Genomic DNA, 25,991 nt, shown 5'->3' with positions numbered 1-25,991 from the left:
TTGTGTCCACCAAATACTAAAAAATAAATATTAAAAAAACTCTCTCTCTCTCTCTCCCTCTCTCTCACTCTTTCTTTAAAAAAAAAAAAATAAATAAACAAAGTCAAGTAGCACATACCTCTAATCTAGCAACTTGGGAGGCTGAGGCAGGAAGATGGCAATTTTGAGGCCAGTCTCAGCAACTTAGTGAGACCTTGTCTTAAAAATAATAATAAAAAGTCTGTGTATATGGCTCAGTCGGAGAGCACCCCTGGTTCAATCCCCCAAGTACTAAAAAACAAAACAAAACAATTAGGTATAATGGGCTCAGGACCTGGTCAATGTGTTATAATAATAGAAAATAATCACAGTTCCATGTAAAGATGACATCATTTCTGGAAATGATACCAGTCTCAAAAAAGTATCAAAGGCAGAAATTTGAGTTTCATGATTTCATAAGAATTCGCTATTAAGAGATTTGGTTATATCCCATTTGATTCAAATGCATGATATGTCAAGGTCATTGTACTGTCATGTGTAATTAAAACAAATAATAAAAAAAAAGAGATTTGGTAGGGGGTGAAGATTTAGAAATAATTTAAAGATAGGGCCCTGGGGGGATAGGAAGGACAGCAGAATAAAATAGACATTATTATTGCTGTATGTATATAGGTGACTGTATGACCAATGTGATTCTGCAACCTGTACAATCAGAAAAATGAGAAATTATACTCCATTTGATTCAAATGTATGAATTGTCAAGATCATTGTATTGTCATGTGTAACTAATAAAATAAATAAATAAAAATAAAGACAGGGCCCTGAGCAAGACTCAATCTATCAACTAGATCTTGTTTCCAGCTAGTCTGAGGTGTCCTTTTTCTTTGAATAGAAAGATTAACATAGAAACTATAAAAGCACACTAACACATTTATTGCAACCCCAGGAAGCCATTCAAGGAAAGTTTAAAAAATGAAATAAGAAGTCCAGTGTAGGGCTGCGGACATAGCTCAGTTGGTAGAGTGCTTGCCTCGCATGCACAAGGCCCTGGGTTCAATCCCTAGCACCATGAGAAAAAAAAAAAAAGAAGCAATAACAACTAAGAAGACTGAGGCAGGAGGGTTGATGTGGAGAGATCAATGTGCTTTGGGGTTTGGTATTTCTTAAAATATTTAAAACACTGAGAAAATAGTATTAAACTTCATTTTTATGAGACATTCAAAACAAGTTTTGGTTACAGTTAAATATTTAGGAAAATTTAAAGTACTAAGTTGTGCAAACAGTGGAGTATTCATTGGTGGTGAGAAAATGTCATCTTCCTAGTGAATGTAAAAGGCGAATGAGCAGGACTTTAAACCCAGCACACTTCTCTATGGGTCTCCTCCCCACACACAGCAACTCCCTGATTGGCAGGCGGGCTCCATTTCCTGACACCCTGGTCTTCCATCCCAAGGGGCGAACTTCCCACTACACCAGCGAAGACCCTCAGAACATATGATTCGCTGGGCGTCCACTGTGTAGCTGGGCCTAGTCCCTCCAGCGGTGTCCGCACTGAGCATTGCAGCACTTGTAGAAGGTGGTCATGGGCTCGTCTGCAGAGCGGGTCTGGAGTTGCATGAAGTAAGCTCGAGGATGTTCGCATTTGGGACATGGCTCTGGCAAGGAGAAGAATCAAGCAACCCCGTTATACAAAAATGATGCTGGTGAAGAACATACCTCTTAAGAGGAAAAAATTATGTTAAAGGTGTGAAGCCTCCCTGCTCATCGGGCCTTCCTTCCAATAATATGTCTATAGACATCATTCCCACAACGTACTCAGAGTGAGGAGTCAGAGAGACCTTGAAAACACTCCTCCCAATGGCACACACCTGCAACCTGAGTAACTTGAGAGGCTGAGGCCAGAGGATTGCAAGTTTGAAGCCAGCCTTGGTAACTCAGCAAAACCCTCAGCAACTTAGTGGGACCCTGTCCCCAAAGTAAAATATAAAAAGGGCTGGAATTGTGGCTTATTGATAAAGGACCCCTGGGTTCAATCCCCAGTACCAAGAAAAAAACCTCCTTCCCACTCCCTGGATCCTACTTTTCTTCTCAATCTGGCTGAAGACTGGTTGGAGACTTAACTTGCACCATGACTATTTTGCGCTACTGTAACAACATACCTGAGACTGGGCAATGAACAGACGATGGAATGTGTTATGGTTTAGACTTGAGGTATCCCCCAAAAGCTCATGTGTGAGATCATGTAAGAAAGTTTAGAGGTTAAATAATTCAGCTATTAGAGTCTTAACTAATCAGTGCATTAATCCCCTGAAGGGATTAACCAGGTGGTAACTGTAGACAGGTAGGGTGTGACAGGAGGTGGGTCATTGGGGGTGTGGCCTTTAGGGTTTATATTTTGTGGGCTCTGTTCTCACTCTCTCTGCTTCTGGTGGCCTGTCCTGACCTCTTTCCTCCACCCACATTCTTCTGCCATCATTCCCTGCCTCACCTTGAGCCCCAAACAATAGCTGACCACCTATGGACTGAGAAGTCTGAAATGATGACCTCCAAATAAACTTTTCCCACTCTAAAACTGTCATCAGTCTTTTGGTTGCAGCAGCAAAAAAGCTTACTAAAACAGAATAGTTTTATTTTTATTTTATTTATTTATTCATTTACAGACCAGGTCTCACTATGTTGCCCAGTTTGGCTTTGAACGCCTTGACTCAAGTGATCATCCTGTCTCAGCCTCCCAAGTAGCTGGAACTGGCTTGGCCTGGTGGCACATGCCTGTAATCTCAGTAACTGGGGAAGCTGAGGTAGGAGAATCTCAAGTTCAAAGCCAGCCTCAGTTAACTGAGTAAGAGGCCCAAAACAACTCAGTGAGATCTTGTCACCAAAAAAAAAAAAAAAAAGGGGGGGGGGCTGGGGACATGAGATCAACCCCCAGTACCAAAGGAAAAAAAAGAAGACAAAACCAAGCACCAAGTAGCTGGGACTACAGGTGCAAGCCACCACACCCAGCTAAAGCTGGAAGTTTTTAAGTAAATGCTAGAAAAAGCCTGTAGGACCTTGAATGGAGCATTAAGGGGATTCTGTTAAGGGTTCAGGAGAAAACAAGAGCTGTAGGGAGGGGGCTTCTTCCTAGAGACTGCATACTTGTTGTGAACAGAATACTGGTTGTGGGCCAGGTGCAGTGGCACACACCTTTGATCCCAGCAGCTCGGGAGGCTGAGGCAGGAGGATTGCAAGTTCAAAGCCAGCCTCAGCAATAGCAAGGTGCTTAAGCAACTAAGTTAGACCCTAAGCTTGAGATGTGACTCAGTGGTCAAGTGCCCCTGAGTTCAATCCCTGGTACCAAAAAAAAAAAAAAAAAGAATATTGGTTGTATAGTGGCACTGCCTACGCCACAGAAAATCTTAATTAAGCTTCTCCAAAAATCTTCCCCATAACTGATCTTAGGAATATCAGCAAAAGAATCTCTAGAGGGGCTGGGAATGTGGCTCAAGTGGTAGCGCGCTCGCCTGGCATGCGTGTGGCCCGGGTTTGATCCTCAGCACCACATACAAAGATGTTGTATCTGCCAAGAACTAAAAAAATAAATATTAAAAAAAAAAAAGAATCTCTAGAAAAGAGTTCAATATAGTTAAGTTTACTATTTCCTGTTGCTCTATTTTACCTGGCCCGGCAAGATCAGAACTCCAGCTGCTAAACACCCCTTTATTAGTTTTTCACCAAACCTTTATGACCTATCTAGTATAGTAACAATATTCACAACAGTTTGTAGAAGTATGTTTGCAAATGAAAAGTGTGATAAAAAAGACGGAGCCTTTAACCAAGCTGTGCTTCACAGAGATGTTTACATTTCAAAGAGAAGAGGTTACCAATTGGATTCTCTGGTAACAGCTGGCAGGGAGAGGGAAGAAAGGGGAGAAGCTCTCCCCTCCTCAGGTGCTGTCCTTAAAGGGTTAACCTGCCTAGCTAGAACAGTGAAAGAAAAAGCTGCTTTTGTGTGAACTTCTGCAGATTATGAACTTCTGAGCCCCTCCCCTTACACATTGGTTATCAAGTTCTGAAACTGCCTAAATTTGGGGTTCAGGGGGATTGAAGATTGATCACAGCAAAAGCTTTGCCCTCTGAACCTGGCTGTAGCCAAATAAATCTGTTTCCTGCTGTCTTCAGTGTCTTACCTAGTCTGTCCTAACAACAGTTGAAATAGACTATTCCGACTAGATCTTACAAGGAATGAGCAGCATCTTGTTGGAACAGGGGTACATGTGTGTGTGTGTGGGGGGGCATCTGTGTTACAAAGTAGCAAAGAACTTGGTAGAATTATATCCAAGCTCTAGGACTTCATGGAAAACAGAATTTAAGAGCTATGAGGCCCATAGTAAGGGGTTCACTGCCCAGGGCTGCCTTGGGTCTCTGCTTCCTGCATTCTTACTGCCAGACCTCCAGAGGTCACTGAACCTGCCAGCACCTTGATCTTGGACTTTCCAGCCTCCAGAATGGTAAGAGACAAATTTCTGTTTTCTATAAATTACCCAGTCTGTGGTATTCTTCTACAGCAACACCAAGGGACTAAGATAGTGGCTTATGGCTGCTGTGCACTTTGGGGCTCATGCCACACAGTTTCTCCTTGTTAAAAGAATTGCTTCCCCAGACAGTGGACGCGTGCCTTATCTTCCCACTGATGGCTATGTCCAGGGGACATTTTGGCAGCAGCTGTTCTTAACTCAGGAGCTGTTCTTACCCATATTTTACCACATCCCACACCTTTTCAAAATGCCCAGGGGCACAGATAGATATACACTGGAATTGATTTAATTTGGAGAAAATGATCCTATTCTCTTGTTTATGTTTTCCAGTGCTGGGATGTGGACCCAGGGCCTCACACATGCTAGGCAAGTGCTCATCACGGAGCCTCACCCCAACCACACGATCCTGCTCTCAGGAAAACACCCTTATACACTCTCTAACATCAGGTCCAGGTTCATAATTCACCTTTTAATGACAAATTCTACCAATGCTAACTTTTTTTTTTTTTTTTTTGCTACTGGGAATTGAATTCAGGGGCACTTGACCACTAAGCCACATCCCCAGCCCTATTTTGTATTTTATTTAGAGACAGGGTCTCACTTAGTTGCTTAGCGCCTTGCCTCACCATTGCTAAGGCTGGCTTTCAACTCATGATTCTCCTATCTCAGCCTCCCAAGCCGCTAGGATTATAGGAGTGCACCACCGCAACTGGCCAATGCTAACTTTTTTTTTTTAATATTTATTTTTTAGTTGTAGTATGTCACAATACCATTATTTTCTTATTTATTTTTATGTGGTACTGAGGATGGAACCCACGATCTCGCACATGCAAGGCAAGCACTCTACCACTGAGCCACAACCCCAGCCCCCCAAGGCTAACTTTTACCATAACATACTTGTATGTTCTACGGGTGAAAAGACAGTACTGACCTTGAGTTAGCTATTACCCCTCAAAACAGGCTGTACTGAGGGTCCTTCTCCCCAATCACATCTATGTCTACCCAACATGAATCAAGTCTTAAACCTCTATTTCTGTCCAACCTGAACTTGAATGCTCCCTGACATCATCTTCCTAAAATCCCTATTAGAATAAGAAGACATTTTTTTTGTAGACTTTTATTGCCATCGTTCCTGCTGCCATCAGAGCCATCCCCTGAGCACCTCCTATTTCCCAAGCACTGGACAATTCATTTATTGCTCACAACCTACAGGTATGAGTTGGCCACAGAGAGAATCAGGAGAAGCCTACAGGTTCACCAATAACAAGAGGTTACCCCAAGAATCCAACCCAGGCTTGTATCATGTCAAGGCTTGTATCAATATTTTTGGTGGGGTGACAAAATTTTAATAATAACAATTTAATAAAGAAAGATACCTTTCCTATTATTATTTTTTTCAGTTGTCAATGGACATTTATTTTATTTATTGATACATGGTACTGAGAATCCAACCCAGTGCCCCACACATGCTAGGCAAGCCCTCTGCCACTGAGCCACAACCCCAGCCCTATCTTTCCCATTCTTAGACATGGACATCATAGACTCAACATGGAGTGGCATAGTCCGCAACCTCACAGCTATCCACAGCTCAGCAATGGAAAAGGTCTCTCACCTGCCGTAGAGTCAACATTCTCCCAGGCAGCTGCTCCCCCAAGCACATCATCCACTTCTTTCAGCTTTGGATACTTCCTGTTGGTTACCTAGCCAACAAACAAAAACAGCCTTCACACTCCCAGTAAGTGAACAATATAAACAAGGATCACCAAACCACAGAAGCCCTCAAGTGCCTCCGACTTCTTTCCCTGTGCTCTGTGGATGCCAAATGAAACACTATTCTTGCCTGCACAGAGCAATACACTCCAGTGGAACAGGAGTTCCCATGGCTGGGTTGTTCTCCAGGCTGGGGTGTCAGAGACCTCTGCAAAGACTGGAAGCTGCAACGGAGGATGTGGAAGTAGGGACAACATCTTAGATGGAAGTCAACCAGTAGCACTTAGCTGGGCGACCCAGTCACTCCCCCAGGCAGCCAGCTTTTATTAAAACAAGCTACACTTTGTTTCTTTGAATTGTATCAGACATTACTGAAATGTCAGGATTAAGTTGAGGGATAAGAAAAATAAGTCCAAGGACATTTTCCCTAAGCTTTTGTGATTTGAAATCCCAGGCCTCAGCCAGTGCAAGGCCTCAGCCAGTGCAAGGAACACAAAAGGACATCACTCGTGACTGACACCCCACACTAATGGGTCAGTTGATCCCAATAAGCCACAGAAAATTCCCTATTCACATTCCTGTCTCACCCTAAAGGATCGGCAGGATTCCTATATAATGAACCCCAGGAATTACCCTCCTGTCCCACCCTAAACTTAGTCTATATAATCCAGACCCCGGCTTCAGCCCGCCCCAGAAGCGAGCCACTCCAGGTTTCCACCAGTTGACTCCGTCGCTAAATACTTAATAAAAGCCTACAGATCCGAAGTTTGCTGCCGGTCTCCCCCCTTCGTCCAGTGTGAGTCATTTGTTTTAAATAAGTAGACTCTGAACTCAACGAGCCCTACCCCCTAAAATTACATTTTAGCTGGATTATCAAGGGAAAATAACAAGTCATAAGACAGTGTACACCATTCACTTGCCGTATGCTCAACTGTGCAGTAGACTCCACTCCGGGCATTCGGATTAAAACATACACGGAACAAAGAAAAACCCCTGCCCTGCTGAGAGTGTGTCCCAGGATTAACAAATACAACACATGAGCAAGCTACAAAATATATTTGACGGTAATAAGTCCCATGGGGAAAATAAAGCAAGGCAACCGGAAGAGCCTCAGGCCTCTCCCTCGGGGATGCCAGATAGGGGGCAGCCCGAGACAGCAGGGAGAGGGGTGACTGCGCGGGCTCCCGGAACACCGGGACCTGCTCAGGCCGTTCTGAACACGGCTGTGAGCATCGCGCACGGAGCAAGTGGCAGGGAGCTCCCAGCGAGGATCCAGGCCGCAGCCCGGCCAGGGCGATACCACCGGGAAGCAATGGCTGGGCTACGGGAGCGACCAGGGGAGAGCCGGCCTCCAGGGCCCACCTTGCGGGTGACGTTATGCACGTAGGGGCAAGTGTTGCAGGCGAAGCGGTGGCAGCGCTGGCCCTCCTCCACAATCAACCCGTTGCCGCATCCCGGACAGAAGAGCAGCATTGCTCCGACTCCGCCACCTGGGCTCCGCGTCTGCGCGTTCCCTGAAGCAGGCGGCCTCGCATTCCCATTGGTCACCGCATCCGCCCCGCCCCTCAGCCCAACACTAGTCACGTGTCTGCGCTCGCGGTCCGCCCCCGCAGCAGACGGCCTCGCACCCCTCATTGGTCACCGCAGCTGCCCGCCCCTCCGGCCTACCAATGGCTGAGCTGCCTTACTTGCGCATGCGCGCTCCGCCTCTCTAACTGACGGATCCTCCGAGCCCAGCGCTCTTGTGGCAACCCTGGAGGAAGCCGAGGCCCCGCGTCAGCCGGAGGAGCAGGAAGACGATGAGGACGAAGAAGAGCTGCTACCGCACTCCGAGGCCGTGGACGTGTTCCAGGAGGGTCTCGCCATGGTAGTGCAGGACCCGCTGCTCTGCGATCTCCCGATCCAGGTGCGCGCGGGCAGCGCCCGGGGCGCGGGTGGGCGGCCGCGGGCGGCCCGTGACCGCACCTCTGGGTGTAAGTGAGCTTTGTCTGGCCAGGCCGAGGCAAAAGAACACTTCCTCACAAGGTAAAAGGTATTTTAACACAATATGTTTAAAAAGTCAAAGTTGAGGGCGGGGGATATAGCTCAGTTTGTAGAGTGCTTGCCTTTCAGGCACAGGGCCCTGGGTTCAATATCACAGGAAAAAAAAAAAAAAAAAAAAAGTCAAAGTCAATGCAGGAACTCCGTGGGAATCAAAGTAACGTGAAGACTAGGTCGGTGTTACTTGATTTTTCCATTTGCCTCAAGCGTCAATATGTTTTAGCACAGACAGTAGTCTACCTAATTAAAAAAAAAAAAAAAAGTTTGCCCATCATGGATCTTTAAAATTAACTTCTACCCCTATACACACACACCCTTGGTGCTGGAGGCCGTGTGCCTGCCGGGCACATGCTGTGCCACCTAGCAGCATCCCCAATCCAGCTTGTGCTTTCTTAGGTATTCTGTCAAAACACTTGTTATCATTATCATTTTTTGGTGCCTGCTAAGTTTTGCACACCTGTGTCACCCTAGTCCTGAGGCCCTAGCCTGGAACTTAATGCTCAGGGTTTCTGAGGGAGAAATATTGGACCCAGTATTCTTCTGCCTACCAGGCCCCATCCCCATATGGATTCATTCTCCCTGTTTCTTCACTCCTCTAAAGATGTGAGTGAAACATGAGGTTGGGGTGCCGAACAACTAAGTAAACCCTAAAATATAGGCAAGAGCCCCTTCTTACCCCTCATAAAATGGGACACCACTTTCTGGCCACTATCAGCTTGTTTTTCTTTGTTGTTTTTTGGGGTGGTAGAGAGCCAGGATTCCCATGTTCACCTTTGGTCTCCTCTAGGTTACGTTGGAAGAGGTCAATTCCCAGATAGCACTAGAATATGGCCAAGCAATGACAGTTCGAGTGTGCAAGATGGATGGGGAAGTAATGCGTAAGTCCTCCTCCCATTAGGCCTATACATTCATGTGGACAAGATGTTAGCAGGACTGGTCAGTGAGAACCTTGGGGGCCATGCCCAAGGGCATTAGGGCAGCCACAAACCCAATCTGCAGAGTAGAGCCTGACAGTTCTGGGTTCTCCTGTCATCTGAGGCTCTGTCCCTCATGGATCTTTTCACACTGTGTCCATGGCTGCAGCTGTGGTCGTAGTGCAGAACGCTACTGTCCTGGACCTGAAAAAGGCCATCCAGAGGCACGTGCAGCTCAGGCAGGAGCGTGAAGGGGGCATTCAGCACATCAGCTGGTAAGTGGAACAGCAGCTTCTTCCTTGGGCTTCCAGGGGCTGGTATGGGCTCCATAAAGAAGTAGTTCTCAGCCGCACATGTGCACACTCCCACCACTTTGCTGCAAAGCTATTGCAAGCACATTCAGACAGGGAGCAATTCTGTGTCTGGGACTCTTGCCTCATCTGCTTCTAGACTCATCAATATCACCCCACCTAGACATCTTCACTTTTGGATACTTCTGGATCTCAGTGTTGGAAAGTGGTCTCCCTCGTTGAATGCTTCACTTTTCAGTGTCTCCTGCCAGTCCTCACCTAGGTCCTGTCAGCCCTCATGCTCCTATGGATCAAGTGCCCTATAGATGTGTCTAGCACTGTTCCCAGTTTCATTAGTGAAGTGTTTGACCAGTGCTCACACGTCTCCTCCTCACATGTGCACTGCACAGAAAAAAAGGCCTAGAGGAAGTGCAGCTGCCCTAGGTGCCCTAGGGCTGAGTGCTGGAGCCTGTCATATCTGCAGCTCACCTCATCCTGCTCAAGGCAGCACACAATTTACCTGAGCCCCCTCTTGTAGGTCTTATGTGTGGAGGACATACCATCTGACCTCTGCAGGAGAGAAGCTAACAGAGGACAGGAAGAAGCTCCGAGAGTAAGTTCAGATCACATCTTCAGCTGTGGGGCATCTTGCCTGGTGCCCTCTAGTACCCTATGTTCTACCAGAGGGCTATAGCAACAGGGTTCCTGGCCAGACTGACACCTTCCCACAAGTAGCTTCCTTGGGGCACTCCCCATTAGGAGAGTAGCAGGCAGAGGAGCAGCTCCACCCCTGCAGTGCAATGGAAGAGTCTGGGAAGGTGGCCACACAGCCTCTTGGGCTAAGTATCACATTTATCCTCTTCCTTTCTTGGTCCCTCACAGGCCTGGGGGGCAGAGTGGGGGGAATTACAAATGAACCTTCTATAGGTCAGACATTGTCTGTTTCCTTGTCTTTCAGTTATGGTATCCGGAATCGGGATGAGGTTTCCTTCATCAAAAAGCTGAGGCAAAAGTGACCCTAGGACAGGGACAGCTCTGTTCACTGATGGTCAGTCCTTTCCCAGCAGGATGGAGCCCTCCTTCCATCCTCTCATCAGAAAAGATTTGGGCTGGCTGCACTGTCGGCATGAGCCCTGGGGTTCTCAGGACCAGGACAGGGTAAACCTTTGTTCCTTGCTTTCCTATGAACTTGGCCTGGGCTCAAAGACCTTAAAACATGGCAGTTCCCACAGGGCTGTGGGCCTGGCCTTATGTGCAGAATAAATCTGTCTGTTCGCCTCATTTTTTGAATAGTCAAAAAGGCATAATAGAGAGATCTGTCCCATCACAGAGGGGTGTTTAGGGCAGAGAACTGGTATAGGTAACTCCTGGCATCCAAGATGCCACACCTAAGCCCTGTGGCCACATCACATGCCTGTAACCATGGTCTTCATAGCTCTTTGTTTGCTTGTGGGGAAGCAAGAGCCCACATCCCAGAGTCTACAGTAGCAGTCTGGCCCAGATGTGGATGGGGCCTCTACCCACAGAGTCCCCTACAGCAGTGCCTTCCCCATCCCATTGTGGGGAAATGTGGCAGCACATCCCTAGGGTCCTCCAGGGAAGTGCACCCTCCTGGCTGAGAGGCTTCCCTGGGAACTGGAACAGCCTATGGGTGTACTCAAAACTTAGTTCCCTGTGTGGCAGAACTGTGCTGTCAGAGGCCAGGGACCTGCAGGGTCTTACTCCACAGCACTTAGCCAGAAGCCAAGAAGAAGGACACAGCCCTGGTCAACTTAGTGGCAGCTAAAACGCTCCCGGTCCATTTATTGGCCACATGAGGTGGTCGTCAAGGGTCTAGTTAGAAGGTTATCGTGGGAGAGTGTGATAAATGCCCAACAAGATAAAGTCAACAGGAGTGAGCAAGGCACAGGAGGTCTGTCAGGGAAGGCAAGTCCCTGAAGAGCAGGCAGAGTACATAGGCCCCCGAGTCTCAGGGTGGTTGTGGCCATCAGCACCCACAGCTGGCTCAGTGGAGCTGAGCATCCAGTTCATACTTCTCGCAGAACTTGTCAGTGAAGGGTATACAGGTGAGGAACTCGCACCACTCACAGCGGACAGGATAGAAGTAGAAGAGGATCACCAGGCCGGCCAGCAGGCCTAGGAAGACCACCTGGAAGATGATGATCTGGCAGCGCTTGCGGTACAGGTCAAACTTGCCGAAGCTTATGTAGGGCAGGAAGGCAAAGGAGAGGAAGAGGCCGCTGATGAAGCCTGAGATGTGGGCGAAATTGTCGATCCAGGGCAGCAGCCCAAAGGCAAAGAGGAAGAGCACCACAGCCAGCAGCTTGAAGAAGGCACGCCAGGGCCGTGCCAGGATCTGCCAGCTCTGGAAGAGCTCCACAAAGAGGCAGGCCAGGATGCCAAACTGAGAGCCGGCGGGGCCTACCTGTGGGTAGTGGGGTGGCTGTAAGCTGCAGGAATAAGCAGCTCAGCCTCATCTTCCTGCACCACTCCCAAAGGCAGGACACATCCAGTGCTCAACACAGGGCGAACCCACAGGCACACAGGGAGGGTCCCTACCCTGGAAGGCAGCTTTACCTCTGCCCTGTATGGCAGGAAGATGGCACTGGCCAGGTTGCCAGTGACGCCACTCAGCAGGTAGATGATGGCTATGCGGTGCCAGCCGGCCAGCTTCTCCAGGTCTCGCAGTACAGTCATCTGGAAGCAGATAGACACTAGGCAGTGCAAGATCCTGTGGGTAGTAGGGAACACTCAGAGAAGGTGGCTTCTTGCCACCTTCAGCCAGCCATTCTGAAGTCCCTGAGACTTCCCACCCAGCCCACAGATTCACTTGCCCAGCGTGCAGGAACAGGGACAGCCACAGGCGGTAGAACTGGTCAGGCACCTCAGGGTTGAGGAAAGGCAGAAGGCCACACACATCGTCCATGCAGTGCACCTGTGCAGAGTGGCCAGTCAGCACTCAGCAGTGGCTAGGGAGTAGGGGAGGGACATGCCTGAGGCCTACCTGAGAGCAGAGTGTGGCCTCCTCGTGGAAATAACCCCTCATGAAGTCACAATACTCCCGGGAGGTGATCTCGCACCTGGAAGGTCAGGGCCCAGATTTGGAGGAGACTGCTAGGTCCAGGGACAGAGGCACCACCACCCTCCCATTGGCCTTTTCTCCTTGTTGGAGCCTTGAGTTTTGGAACTTGGTGGGGGAGAAGGCACAGCCCTGGGCCCAAACTTGTGGCAACTGCATGCTCACCTGCCCTTGGTGCCAACGCAGCAGGGTCGGCCTGTTATGACACAGTCCATGTGAGGGTGGTTGGTGTGGTTCCCGGCACTGTTTTTAGTGCAAATCTGGGTCACAAACAGGGGAGAGCCAAGTCAGCCCCACCCCAACTCTTGCCCTACACCTCACAAGGTAGAAGACGGGACTCCCTTGACTTCAAACAGATCCTCACATCTGAGCCTCAGCAGGGCCATCTGTCAAACTGGAATGTCATCAGGCCTTCCAGGTCTATCCAGCCCTCTTGCTCTGCCTAGATGCTCAGAGAGGCAGCCTTAGGTGATGGACAGATTGGGCAAACGCCAGGGGCATGGTGTCTGAAAATGGGACGGTCCCACCCAGAGAGGCCTCTGGCATCACTGATGGGTGTGACAAGCTGACTTCCCAGCAATTCCCCACCCAGCTTACCGGCCACTTAGTGATGTCTTCTGGCCACTCATGGGGGTCCTCAGAGGAGGGCTCATCACACACCCTGCATGAGCCCAGTATGTGGTCAGAGCCTGCTTTGAGCCCCTGGCATTGGCACCCTCCCATTTGAGTCAACAAGGGGACACCTTCACCCTTCTGGGAAAAGCAAGGGCAGAAGAGGGGGCAGCCAGGAAGACTGACCTGGGATCCTGGTGGCAGACAGAGCCAAACTGCCTCTTGTGCCCGGCAAGGTCTGGGGCGCTGGGATGGACAGGCCACTTCACCCACACTGCTAGGGTGGACTGTAAGAACAGAGGGTCAGCCCTGGTCAGAGCCCATTCCTTGCCAAGTTTAGTCAGCAGTGAGGGCTCAAAGCCAGAGTCACAGGCAAAGTCCCCACCACTCCATCCCTAATCATTCAGATGCCTGATTCAGTCATCGAGAGATTCTGGAACTAGGAGCATAATTGCCAGTAGCTTTTTATATATTTGTTTGTTTGTGAGGTAATGGGGATCGAATACAGAGGTGCTTTACCACTGAGCCACATCCTCAGCCCTTCTTGTTATTTTGAGCGGGGTCTCACTAAATGGCCCAAGCTAGCCCTGAACTTGCCATCCTCCTGTATCCATTTTCTGCCTAGCTGGGATTACAGGCATACACTACAGCACCTTGCTCTTATTAGCTTTTCAAAAACAGCCTCTGCATCCTTAATCAGGGGACTGGTATAAACTATGGTATGGCCACAAAAGATGCGGGGGAAAAAAAAAATGAATGCCTTTTTTTAAAAAAACAATATCACTTGGTGGTGAAAATTACAGCACTGCCATTAAGGTCAACTTTAAGATACCTGCACACACACTAGACAGGTGCTGAAAGAGTACACCCAAACCAAGGTCGAGTCAAAAATCAAATGAACCTCCTGGTTGAGGAACCAGGGATGGAGGAGTGCAAGGTGAACAGACATCAGAGTGGCAGGAAGGGCCTCGTGTGGGCAATGCTATGGGCAATGCTACATGCCAAGAGCAGAGGTCAAAGGGAACTCAGTGGGGCCTGAGTCTAAAGGTAACTGCGGACACAGCATACACAAGGAGCTGTGCGGGACGCACCGAGCACTCCTCCTCTGAGGTCTGCACACAGCCAGATCGGTCATTTCGCACGCAACAGGCCGAGTGCTTCTCACGCTCACGAGCAGCACTGATGAAGCTGTGCACCTGTGGGTCCTGGCGCATGCAGGGCGAGAACTTGGCACCCAGGTGAATAAGGGCCTCCTACAGTAAGGGAGATGTGCAGTTGCAGCCCCAGGCCTCCTGCCCACCTCAGGAACTCCAGGCTTTGCCCCCAGCCACGTCCTCACCGAGCTGGGACCGATCCAGAAGTTTTCTTGCTGCACATACTTGACATTTTCGTAGACACCACGGTTCCGCAGCACCTGGAAAGTCAGGAAGTGGGATTAGACCAAGTCCATAGGGCTCTTTCTTCCTGGAGAGGAGCACAGGGGGTCCAGACCCTAGCCCCCAACCATCTGGGTCCCGGGAGAGTGCCAGGGGCTCACCGAGTCTACTGTCTCATGCTGTGAGAAGCCCACGGGCGCGATGCCATAGATACACACTGCTAGAATGGTGACCAGCGAGTGCACGAAGGTAAGCCAGTAGGTGAAGAAGGGCCTGCAGGGCGGAGCATGAGTGGGCGCATCCCCAAGGCAGAGCCCAGGAATCTGCATCCTAACCCCAAGACTTGCTCACAGGGCTGCAATCCCCCTACCTACCTGTGGTCGTCCATGTCCTCGATCTGGCGCTTCACATAGCTGTCAATTCGCTTGCGGTAGGTGCGGTTAGTAAGCCGGCCCACCATGCCCAGCCCATATGGCCGCTTCTCCCTGGCAAAGAGCTTGCGCACTGGCACTGCAATGCGCTGGCCCCTCCTGGGCCCCACAGCGCTCACCACCTCCTGTCGAAGCCGTACCTTGGGCTGCGGAGCTGTGCCACCCTCCTTCTGCTTCCGCCAGCCTCGCTCCAGGGGCCTGCAGGGAGCCAGCTCATTCACCTCCTGGGCTAGACCACCACCTGCTGCCATCCCTCCTAACGCAACCAGAGCTAGTCAGTCTTTATCCCGCCCTGCACAGGCCTTGGCTTTGATGAAGGGGGTGGGTGTCAAGTCCCAGTTTTAGCCTCTTTCTTACCAGTAAAGGAGCAACCTCAGGCCCCTCCCAGGATGGCAGGAAGGGACCCCAGATTCAGCAAAGGTTTTGTACCTTAGCAAAAGGTCACACTCCTCCATGCTGGAGTCACCCAGCCACCGGGTCTTGGGACTCCCCAAGTGGGCAGAAAATACTGGGGACATGTCTAGCCCTAGGACCCCCACCATAGTTGCCAAGCTAGGTTCCCACTGAACTAAGCAACTCACTCTAGGCAGTGAATGCTGGTGCACCATGCCCTAGGGTCCAGCTGCTCCTGACAATCAGAGGTCCCCCCCACCATGTACCCCACCCACCAGCTGCACTCACAGCATCAAGTGGCTGCGCTCAAGCTCACTGCGGTCCAGGGCCCCACCCGTGAGGTCGGCCTGCTCTGGGGCTTTCTCCCAGTCTTTGAGTGCTGCCTCCGATGGGGACTCAAACACCTCATCCGGGTATGTGGACAGCTCCTCATGGAGGACACCTTCCTGAGCAAATACACGAGGTCAGGTTGTATACAGAGACAGAGGCCATGGGTGAGGCCCTGCACTTTTCTTACCCGAGCAAAGAAGGATGTATCTAACTCTTCAGGGAAATCTGCTGTGTCCTCCTCCAGGAAACTGGCAGGAGTGAAGCTTCGTCGGTGTGCCCGGCGTAAGGTGCCATCCTTAGCAGAGCGGCCCTGAGGGCAAGGAGGTGACCTTGGGACCTAATGGCCACTCAGCTATCCCACCTCCACCCATGGCCCTATGCCTACCTTCACCAGTGCTGCAGCCGCCCTGAAGCTCATCTTGGCCACAGATTCACGCTTGCGCCGCCGAGGAAGCCGGTTAAAACCTGAGCGGGAGCTGGAGAAGGAGCAGAGGGAGGCAGCACCTGGTGTGACCGGAGTGTGCGGGGCGCTCAGGCCATCAGCAGTGTCATCTGCCATGCGGAAGGCCCGGCCGCGGGCCAGAGGGTCTATGATCTGGCAGAGGCAAAGACACAGTGGAGTCAGGCTAGGTTGGTGCCAGGAGCTCTCAACACACCAGAGCCACGCAAGCTCCACAGAGAGGGCGCCACTGCTACTGCTTTCACTCCTGCAGGCCCAGGGCAGCTGTATGGGTATCATCCCGACAGCCACCTAGTGGGGCCTCCTCCTCTCCCCTTGCACTGCTGGTCCCCCTGGTATGCTTACCTATCCAGAGGTTGCCCCTGGTACAATGCCAGGGCCCTTCACCTCACCCAGGTGGCCCTTCCCAGAGCATCTTACCTGCTTCCATGGGATCACCTGACTGTTCTCCCAACCATGAGCTCAGGTAGACTGTGCCCCGGCCCCCACCAGGGAATCAGAATGAGGGGACAGGGGACAATAGCCATAGGCGTACCTTCTGCATGCCCAGCTGGCATGGCCCCACATACAGTGGGGGTGGCGTCTCCGTGCTGGTCAGCGACACATTGTCCTGGCTAGGCAGATCCAGCTCCCGAATGACCTGGGGTTTCAGCTTCCCATAGCGCTGGCTGCAGTGACGGATGCTTTTGCGCTGCCACTTCTGGGTGCTGTCACTGTCCTTGCTCACTCCAAACCAGTCAGCTGTCCCCCTAGCATGGAAGGGACTCAGCAAGGGGCAGCTACATCTCCCCCTCCTAGGCAAGGAGCCTCAGAGGCCATCCTCCTGGACAGCAAGCTCTGCCCCAGCCTTCAGGCCCTCCGGGGGCTGGATGGAAATAGTCTAATTAGGAGGACAAGTGGGTTCCATCCCGAGTCTAGAGAAGGAGGCTGGCCCTAGGCAGCAGCATGGGAGACCCCAGCAGGTTGTCCACAGCCCTCGAACATGCAAACAACACATAGCTGGCACTGCCCTCAAGGGCCAGGAAATGCCAACACTGGCAGCTCTTTAGAAGCCACAGATAACATGCACACACCAGAAAACAGCAACACACCCATGACCTGACTGAAGTACCTGAGCAGGGACCAAGAGAGGGACTGGCGCTGTGGGGGCGGCCTGCAGGCAGCCCGGGGACCTGAGAGGGGCAGAGTATGGACTCGCCCAAAGCGCACCTGTCGGCTGTGAGGGACCAGAGCATTAGGGTGCGGAGACAGAGAAAGTGAGTTCTGGGCAGCAGAGAAGGGTAGTGGGGTGACAGCAGTTCAGTCCCCAGGACAGGAGGACCACAGCAGAAGAGAAAGCTGAGACAAGACAGACCCTTGCTCCTTCCCAGCCTCAATACCCAAAGGGGACCCTGTGTGCCTCCCTCTGGGGAGTGGCCAGGGCAGTACCTGCGGATGGTCTGTGTGATAGATGTCTGGCGCTGGAGCACAGGCCGCCGGGGCTCATGGTGGGGCGAAGGGACATGGGCCGTCTCAGCTGGCATACTCACACTCCGCAGGAAAGTCTGGGACCTCAGGGGCTGAGCAACAGGGTCACAGTGAGGAGTCTGGATGGGGCATAGCCACAACCCCGGATACTCAGCACCTACCTGCAGGAAGCTGGGCTCCTCTGCTGGTGGCGGCATCACAGCCGGGATGTCCAGCTTCAGCCAGGGTGGCTTCTTGCGCTGCAGACTGCTTGTGCTGTCCCTGCGGCCCTCACTCATGGTTCCAGGTGGAGTGTGGCAGGCCTGGAAAGGGGAAGGTGCTCAGTAGTGAGGCTGGCAAGTCCCTGAAGATCCACTGGGCCCAGACCCAGAGAAGACAGAAGCAGCGATATGCCAAATGGTGGTGCTCACAGCTTCACGGCTGGAGCCCAGCTAGTGCTCAGCACTGGTATGTCCACACCTTCCTGGTTCCCCTTACAGTCCTCGGACAACCAGGTCCACAGGCAGCACTTTCAGCACCTCCAATGAGCAAGGCACTTGGAGGTGCTCGGCACATGCTGGGGGAGACACAAGATAAGACCTGCCCTCTCAGAGTTTACACTCTGAAAATTATCACCCTAAAGAAGTAAGTGCCAAAGGGATGCTATGTGTGATGGGCAGAAAACAGCAATGACAGCTGCTTGGAAGGGACAGTGAGGTTCCCTGTGGCTCAGACCTTGAAGGGGATGAGGACTGAGCCTGGCAGGGACAACCTGGCTCCCTGTGGCCCAGAGCTTGAAGGGGATGAGGACTGAGCACAGCAGGGACAACCAGGCTCCCTGTGACCTGGAGCTAAGGCTTGAAAGGGGGTCAGTGTGCCCCTAGCCTGTCTTATCTACCCCTTGCCTTCTTTTAACAACTATGGCTTCCACTACAGAGTCAGAGGCACACTACACACAGAACAGAGGGTGAATCCCATCCATTGCACAGAGGCATCTCCACATTCAGAGAAAGTCATGGTTTCCCAGGTGGCAGAGCAGCAGGTGGGGCACTGGGTGTTTTGTACAAACCATATTCACGCATTAACCGTGATGACCACCAGGTGGCGCCTTGTGCCCCAAAACAACAGTGAGGCAGCCAGAGCAGGGACTTGGGGGACTGCATGCCTGACAACCCTGAGTATCTGAGGCCCCCAACCCACCAACACAGGGGAAGACCCAGAGCATAGAGACCAGGGTTCAACTATAGGCAAGTCCTGGCCTCCTTGGGACTCTATTACCCACATCATTTGTACAAAGGACAGTTGCTGCAGATCTGCACCCAGGAGGGTCTGGAAAACAGGCCCTCCATTATTAATACCTCCTTTATTAATCCTAAGTTCCTTAGCCTCTTCAAAGTGTGCAAACCTCAACAAGCTGCAAGTGGCTGGGTGTGTGAACCGCCCACTGCTGCCTCCAGGAATGGATTCCACTTGGGAGTCTCCCTCTCAACTGTTTGAAGGAGATCCAGGGCTTCCACAGGGCCATGTCCACCATATGACACTGCATATGGCCCTGGTGGGCCCTATACTGCCCAGTAAAAAAAAAAGGCCTAGGGTGCCAGCTGCAGCTCCTGCTGGCCCTACACAGACCAGGAACAGAACAGATAGCAGAAGGGAGTCCTCCTGGTTCCATCCCTCACATTCCAACCCCTTCTCCAAGTGATCATGCACTGCTGGGCCCAGGTGGTGGCTGGGGGGGCAAAGGTAGGGGGGCCCCCCTAACATCTACCCAGGGGTCCCTCCCTGTCTGACCTAAGCACCTCAAGCCAGGCAACATTTGTCTCTGCATCCCTGGGCCTGCCCATGCTGAACCCCTGTTGGTGGATGGAGGCCATGTGTAACACAGGCCATTCTGACCAAGAAATGGGTGTGGCAAGGTCCTTCTAGGAGCTAAAGCAAGCCAGCCCTCAGCATCCGACCTGTACCACATGTCCAGCCCAGATCTGGGTGCCAGGCATCAACTGGTGCCAGGTCAGCATCCCGGGGGTGGATACCTTCCTCTTCATCCCACAGCCATCTTTCATAGACAGCCTAGTAGGATCACCTGCTGGCTAAGGAGTGACTTAGGGGCCACCTCTGAGTTTTGGGCACACTACTCACAGAATCTGAGACACTTTCTGATGTGCTGGGAAAGCAAGCAGAGCACAGGGAGGGGCTCCTGAGCCTACAGAGGGGCCTCAGCACCCTCCCAGTCTGTCAGCCTGCTCCCAAGGTTGTGCTATGCCATGCCCATGGGGCCTAGGAGGTAAGGAGCCAGACACCAATAGGACGGAGACACCTTTGGCATTCCTGCTTAGTTCACCCAAGGGACCACTCCAGCCCTGCCACACAAAGCAACATGCCTTCAATCTTCTTACTTGGAACACTGATGCTGCTGGTGAGACTGTTATAGGGTCCAGAGAGGAGCAGGGCCAAGAGTACAAACAGAGCTACTGCTGCTGCTGGGAATCCATGGGTGAGCACCAGGGACTGGTCTCTCCAAGAATCTGCCCAGGTTTGCCCAGCACCTCCAGGTGGCATCCAGCTGGCACCTACTCAGTAGTGCAGGCCCCCTTTGCCACTAGATGATCCACAGGCACAATCCCCAGCAAAGTCTGTCCTTGAACTCAGTGCCTCCTATCTCAGGCATGCACACATTCCAGGACCTGCATCCTCAGTCAGACTGCCATCCCCCAACAGGAGCTCCCTGGCCTGGTTCTCCCAGAGCTCATGCACATGAGTGCAGTCCTCTATCCTGTCACTGCCTGGGACTGACTGGTTCTAGAGCAACCACAGGGTATACACATTGACAACTGCAGAGCAAGGCTAGCATGAAGGGGCCAGTCACTGAGACCCAAAGAGCAGGGGATTCCTGAAGGAGATGACCCTCAGCAGCCCTGGGAGGAGGAACTGACTGTTGGGAGCAATTATGAGTGAGAAGGGCACAAGCTGTGAGGGGAGAAGAACTGGGACCACGCACAGGCAACTGGACCCACCAGCCCTTGCTCCAGATGGGCTCACATTTGGCCCCAGGAAGCACCAAAGACCTCAGCTCACAATGGAGGCTCCAGCCCCTATCTGAATATCCTGTGCTGAGGGGAGGCAGGAAGGTGAAGGAGAATGCATGTGGTCCAGCAGGCAGGGAGAGGACACCCACCCTGCCCCACCAAATGCTGGGTACCCCATCTTGGCCTCAAGTGTGTGGGATTTACAAGGCTTGGGGGAGAAACAGGCCCAGACCAGACTGGCCAAGGAGCAACACACTGCCCTCCCACAGTGACCCACTATCCAGGCCTCCTCCAGGCACACAGTGGGCTCTTGTTTTCAGACAGCCTCAGGGGACTCTGCTTGGCTGGCCCCTCAGTGCAGGGGGGAACCCCAGCCAGGAGGGCATAACTTCCAGAGGTCACAGCATGAATCATTCAGCAACATCAGGACTGGACACATGCACGTGGGGGATGAAATGGAAAGTGCCGGGGAGCAGCACCAGTGGTGAAAGAGAGCTAGGAAGGGTGGGGTGGGTGCCCCTTGGGCACACCAAGCAGCTTAAGACTAGAGATGAGCCTGAGAGACGAGGAAGGTCAGGTTCCACAGAGACTGGTGTGGAGGGATGAAGTGTGGCTGCAGCTGCCAGGGCAGAGGAGATAGGCAGGGGACATCAGAGTCCTGCTGACTGGGGTGCAAGAGTCAGGTGCCAGGTACAGTGGCACACGGGCACAGGCCTATAATCCCAGCAACTTGGGAGGCTGAGGCAGAAGATTGAGAGTTCAAAGCCAGCTTCAGCAACTCAGCGAGCTCCTAAGGTCCTAAGCAACTTAAAGAGATCCTATCTCAAAATAAAATATAAAAAGGGCTGGGGATGTGGCTCAGTGGTTAAGTGCCCCTGGATTTAATCTCTGATACCAAAAAAAGAAGAGACAGGAGGCAGGAAGGAAGTAAAAGGGCTGGAGCCAAGCTGCTGACCCATACTTTGTCTCCATCACCAAAAGTCTTGAACAAATCCATTTTGCCATCTGAGAATATGGCCATGGCAGTACCAGCACACAGTTTATAGCGAGACCAGCAGCAGAAAGGCTGGTGCTGAGGGCTTTGAGGTGGAACAGGACAACCAGGCAGCTGGCAGTTTGAGAGGCCCAGAGCATGTGCAATGGAGGAAGCCACTAGAGGACCAGACCCTTCAGAGGTGCTACATTTAGCAAGGTATGGCCGAGGCACAAGGACACTGGGGCAGGTTTGCCAGAGCCATCATGAAGCTCTAGCCTAAGGTGTAAGCAGCAGCCTTCTCTGCACACAGGCCTGCCCTGGACACTCACAGGGCAACAGGAAGCAGAAAGCACAGCCAGCTAAGAGATGGCCCACTACCAAGGTCAGCTACAACAATAGGCCCCACCTAGACACCCAACCAGTCATGTCCTTAGCTCACCTAAGCCTGGACCCAAAAGAAGTTGGCTCCTCCAAGATCCCCCTCCATCTCTCTCTGACCCCTAAACTGAGGCCCCTGATCCCCCTTTGAGAGAAGGGTCTCCAGCTATCTGCAGCCTAGATCCCACTCCTCCTCCATTGTCACTGTGTAGCAAAGGGAAAGTCACCTGGCTTCTCTGCCTCCTCTGTAAATGGCACCATGTGGAGAACACTTGCTAGGCTCTTTGCAAACCACAAAGTGCTCTTCATCCTTCCAGTGATCCCTCCCTTTTCTGTGCAAGAAACAAGTTTCCATTTGGAGCAGGGCAGGCCTGAGATGGAGCAAGCAGCCTTCACCATACCCTTTTCCTGTCCCTAGGAAGACACACCAGCTCCCTGCCTCCCCACATCACCTATCAGCCACCATCACCCCAGAGAAGCAGCCAGACAGACAGTAACAGAATAAGGGACTTCCTTCTATAAGCCAACTGTAGGGGCAGCCTGGTGGCACACAGAAGAAGAGGCCACCCAGGGAAGGGCACTGTACCACAACTAACCCAGCATATGTAGCCCAGGGGTCACAGTCCCTGACCCACTGGAGCTGACAGGACAGACGCACCTGAAGGTTAGGGTACCCGTCCACACCAACCAATCGAAAGTGGGGACAAGGACTTGGTTGTACCAGATTCCAAGTGTGAACTGCCCCCTAAACTGGACACATCTAGTCCCCAATACAGGATTTGGCCAGATCCCAGGAGTTAAGTGAAAGCATAGCACACACTCCTGGCTGGTGGGGAAGGGGTCCAACACGCCTTGCTGGAAGGCAGATGAGCAGCCGGTCACCAGTCAGAGTTTCCCAGAAGTGCCCCTAACTGACCCTACACATGTGTTCCCTCATGCCCAGGAGCCCTCAGGCTCAGCAAACCCCTGCTGGACCCACTGGATGCAGGCTAAGCCTGGAGTGCTCCTGGAGGAAACAGGAGCCTGGCATACCTGCCTCAAGCATGATCTTAGCTGACCCCACCAACCTGTCACAGCACGTCCATCTTACAGAAAAGGAAACTGAGCCTCAGAAGGACCAGTCACTGCCTAAGGTCACAGAGCACCCAAAGGGAGTCCAGCACCTTGGCCAGGTCTACCCAGGAGCTAGGGTGGGGGTCCCTATCTGCTTGCCCAGCTACAGACCAGCTGTGGTCTTCAGCCCTGAGATTTTGAGGGCTATTGGGCCTGTATGCAACCTCCTACCACCCAGAGGCACCTGGGTGGAGGGAGGAGAGAGCCACCACTAAACAGCCAATCCAGGAACCAAGAAATGGGATCCTAGGGCACAAAGTCTATCCTGTCAGACACTGGGGAGAACAGGGATGCGCTGAGGCCCCACACACACTGGAAGTGCCTGAGCAGCAGCTGGAGTCAGAAGGATGCTGAGGGAGATCCCTGGTAGTCCACAGAGGGTAGGAAGACCTGCGGATCCTGGTGGCTAAGAGGTCCTGGAAAAGGTCAGCTCCCTAGAGTGAGGACTGGCTGTTCCCCGATGTTGGCCTCAGTGGGCCAGTGCAATGGGAGCGTGTATGGCCAGCCTGGAGCCCAAGGGCCATTGCCTTCAATCTAGGACCACAGATTCCCTTGCCCTTGCCCCATGCTCAGAATTACCCTGATGGCAAGGGGCTCAATTTCAAGGACCCCTGAAACCTAGTCTTCTCCCACCTCCCGGTAGGGGCAGGGGGCTAGGGCTGGCTCCACGCGGGTGGGGAGATCCCGGCCAGGGACAGCCCAGGCTTTTAACTGGGCTAAACCTGAAAAGCCAGTTTCATCCTTGAATCTCCCGGCTCCAACAGGAAGTGGGGGGGGGGGCTTTCCCTGCACCGAGTTAGGTCTTCCAAGCCCAGGCCCCGCCCACCCAGGCAGACACACAACCCAAGCTACACACTAAGGAACGCCGGTCAGGACCTTTCGGGCCCAGGACAGATCTGGGTGGGGAATCCCCTGCCCATTCTCCACCCAAACCCACAAACATGCCCCCAGCGGGGCATAGCCAGGCCCAAGCGCAGCGCCCAGAGCACCCGTCCGGCTATCACCCGGACGGGAGAAGGCCAACTTCCAGGAACTCGGCAGCGGTCTCGGCTCAGCCCCAGCCCGCCCCTCCTGGCCACCACGAGGGGGGTGGGGAGCTGTCTTTGGAAGTAGCTCCCCGCCGGCCCTGGAGCTCCCGTGTTTACAGACCGGGAGACGGCGCTGGGAAGTAGCCGAGGGGTCGGGCCCTACCCCGGGCGCCGCAGTCCACAGCTGCTGCTGTTACTCCTTGCCCCGGGAGCGCGCCGGGACAGGGACGATCCCGAGACGTCCCGCCCTCTGAGCTGGAGTTTCGGACACCACCCGCCGGAGGTGGCGAGGAAGGGAGGCGCAGGCGGAGGCCCAGGAACTGAGTCCCCGGTCCGAACCCTTGGTACGGCGGGGCTGGGGCCGAGTCATTTCAGCCACGGGCCATTTTTGCGGTGCGCCGGGCCGCCTGCGCCGGCACTCGGAAAACTCCGCGGAGAAAGTCGGCGGCCCAGGCGGGCACGCGTCCGAAAAAGTCCAGGCCCGGCTCGGGCCCCGCCGCCTGCCACTCACCGCCGCCGCTGGGCCGGGGTCCTCCGAGGGCGTCCGGAGGCGCCGGGAGGGCGCCCGCGCCGAGTCCCCGCTGCGCCCGCCCGCGCGCCGCTCCGGCCGCCCGCCCGGGAATGCCATGGAGCGAGGGGCGTGCGCGCCGGGGGCGGGCCGGGCCGGAGGGGCGGCCGCGCTGACTCAGGGCTCAGGAATGCGCGCCGCCCGCGGCCCGCCGGATACGCCTCCTCCGGGAAGGCCACAGGGCTGCGCTCTCCACAGAGTCCGCTTGCCGAGACACCTGTGGCCTGGGTTTGGCATCGCCTCCGCCAGTGTGGAAGAGTCTGAAGGATCCGGTGGTCAGCATCAGTCCTGGGCTCCGCGACCTCTCCCAGATTCCATTGAATCCTGAGTTTGTTCTGCCTCCACCCGTGCAGGGCGCGTGGGGGATGGAAAGGGTCCTAGGATCTCTTGAAAACGAACTGCAAACTCCCTCTAAGGCGGCACTGACAAGCCACTTATCCCAAGGTCAGAGTCCCACGTGAGCATTCACTCCCCTTGCACACATTCACTATGAAAAAACATTCCTGGCCCAGCGTGGTGGCACACGCCCATAATCCCAACTACTCAGGCCACTGAGGCAGGAGGATGGTAAGTTCCAAACCAGCTTTGGCAATTTACAGATACCCTGTCTCAAAAAATTAAGAGGGGGCTAGGGCTGTGGCTCAGTGGTATAGAGCGCTTGCCTTGCATGTGTGGGGCACTGGGTTCGATCCTCAGCAGCACATAAATAAATAAAATAAAGGTCTTGTGTCCATCTACAACTAAATTTTTAAAAAAAGAAAAAAAAATAAGAGGACTGGGAATGTAGCTCAGTGGTAGAGTACCCCTGGGTTAAATCTCCAGTATGGGAGGAAGACAGGCAGGCTTCCTCTAATCACTGCAAGTCATACAAGAGTGTTCTTTGCATTCATTTGCTTACAGACACACATGTTCACACACACTGTTTACGCACACAGACTCAGGGGCATACACCAACTCAGACACACATTTTCATGAGTACATACTTATACCACTCACACATTTGTACTTGTACATGCTCATGTTAACATGTTTACACACTGATGCACATGCAGTCCATCACACATCCAGGTAGAGCAGTTAAACCTTCCCTTGGCCCTGGGATCCAAATCCTGTTACCCCAGCAGGTGCTGAGCCTGGGCTGCAACCATCACCACTGAGATCGTGCCTGCACTGTGAGACACAAAATGGCCTATCTACTTTCCTTGGAGGCTGCTGGTGGGGGTTTCCCAGCAAGCTCTCTCCTGACACTGCAGACAGCTTGTGCCAACAGCAGGAATGGGAAGCGTGTTCCAGGGGTTTGGTCCAAGCTTCCATGGGTAGTGGTT

The 25,991-nt window shown here is 52.8% G+C and overlaps 3 protein-coding genes across 5 annotated transcripts; 1 reads left to right on the top strand and 2 right to left on the bottom strand.

Moving 5' to 3' along the window:
* Positions 1-889: 889 nt before the first annotated feature.
* On the bottom strand, positions 890-7,714 carry Polr3k (RNA polymerase III subunit K). Its single transcript, XM_076840506.2, has 3 exons — positions 7,569-7,714; positions 6,109-6,196; positions 890-1,634 (listed from the first exon to the last, which is right to left on the bottom strand). The coding sequence occupies exons 1-3, from the start codon at positions 7,677-7,679 to the stop codon at positions 1,507-1,509; spliced, it is 327 nt and encodes a 108-aa protein (XP_076696621.1). The 5' UTR covers positions 7,680-7,714; the 3' UTR covers positions 890-1,506.
* Positions 7,715-7,917: 203 nt separating this feature from the next.
* On the top strand, positions 7,918-10,731 carry Snrnp25 (small nuclear ribonucleoprotein U11/U12 subunit 25). The gene is made up of 5 exons (XM_076840273.2): positions 7,918-8,112; positions 9,034-9,124; positions 9,330-9,435; positions 9,989-10,063; positions 10,409-10,731. The coding sequence occupies exons 1-5, from the start codon at positions 8,071-8,073 to the stop codon at positions 10,464-10,466; spliced, it is 372 nt and encodes a 123-aa protein (XP_076696388.1). The 5' UTR covers positions 7,918-8,070; the 3' UTR covers positions 10,467-10,731.
* Positions 10,732-11,232: 501 nt separating this feature from the next.
* On the bottom strand, positions 11,233-24,709 carry Rhbdf1 (rhomboid 5 homolog 1). Of its 3 annotated transcripts, none has more exons than XM_076840453.1 (19): positions 24,610-24,709; positions 17,760-17,900; positions 17,560-17,690; positions 17,243-17,347; positions 16,667-16,880; positions 16,057-16,266; positions 15,859-15,981; positions 15,630-15,787; positions 14,892-15,146; positions 14,679-14,790; positions 14,481-14,555; positions 14,233-14,394; positions 13,328-13,428; positions 13,127-13,190; positions 12,695-12,789; positions 12,455-12,530; positions 12,285-12,385; positions 12,028-12,181; positions 11,233-11,875 (listed from the first exon to the last, which is right to left on the bottom strand). In XM_076840453.1, the coding sequence occupies exons 2-19, from the start codon at positions 17,874-17,876 to the stop codon at positions 11,456-11,458; spliced, it is 2,673 nt and encodes an 890-aa protein (XP_076696568.1). In that variant the 5' UTR covers positions 17,877-17,900; positions 24,610-24,709; the 3' UTR covers positions 11,233-11,455. The 3 variants fall into 3 exon arrangements, with proteins under 3 accessions (XP_076696568.1, XP_076696569.1, XP_076696570.1); XM_076840454.1 differs by lacking the exon at positions 24,610-24,709 and adding an exon at positions 24,262-24,384; XM_076840455.1 differs by lacking the exon at positions 17,243-17,347.
* Positions 24,710-25,991: the final 1,282 nt, after the last annotated feature.

This window comes from Callospermophilus lateralis, chromosome 19 (genome assembly GCF_048772815.1).
Source record: "Callospermophilus lateralis isolate mCalLat2 chromosome 19, mCalLat2.hap1, whole genome shotgun sequence".
Lineage (NCBI taxonomy): Eukaryota > Metazoa > Chordata > Mammalia > Rodentia > Sciuridae > Callospermophilus > Callospermophilus lateralis.
The sequence above is the reverse complement of the archived record's forward strand: the minus strand, read 5'-3'. Positions and strand labels throughout refer to the sequence as shown.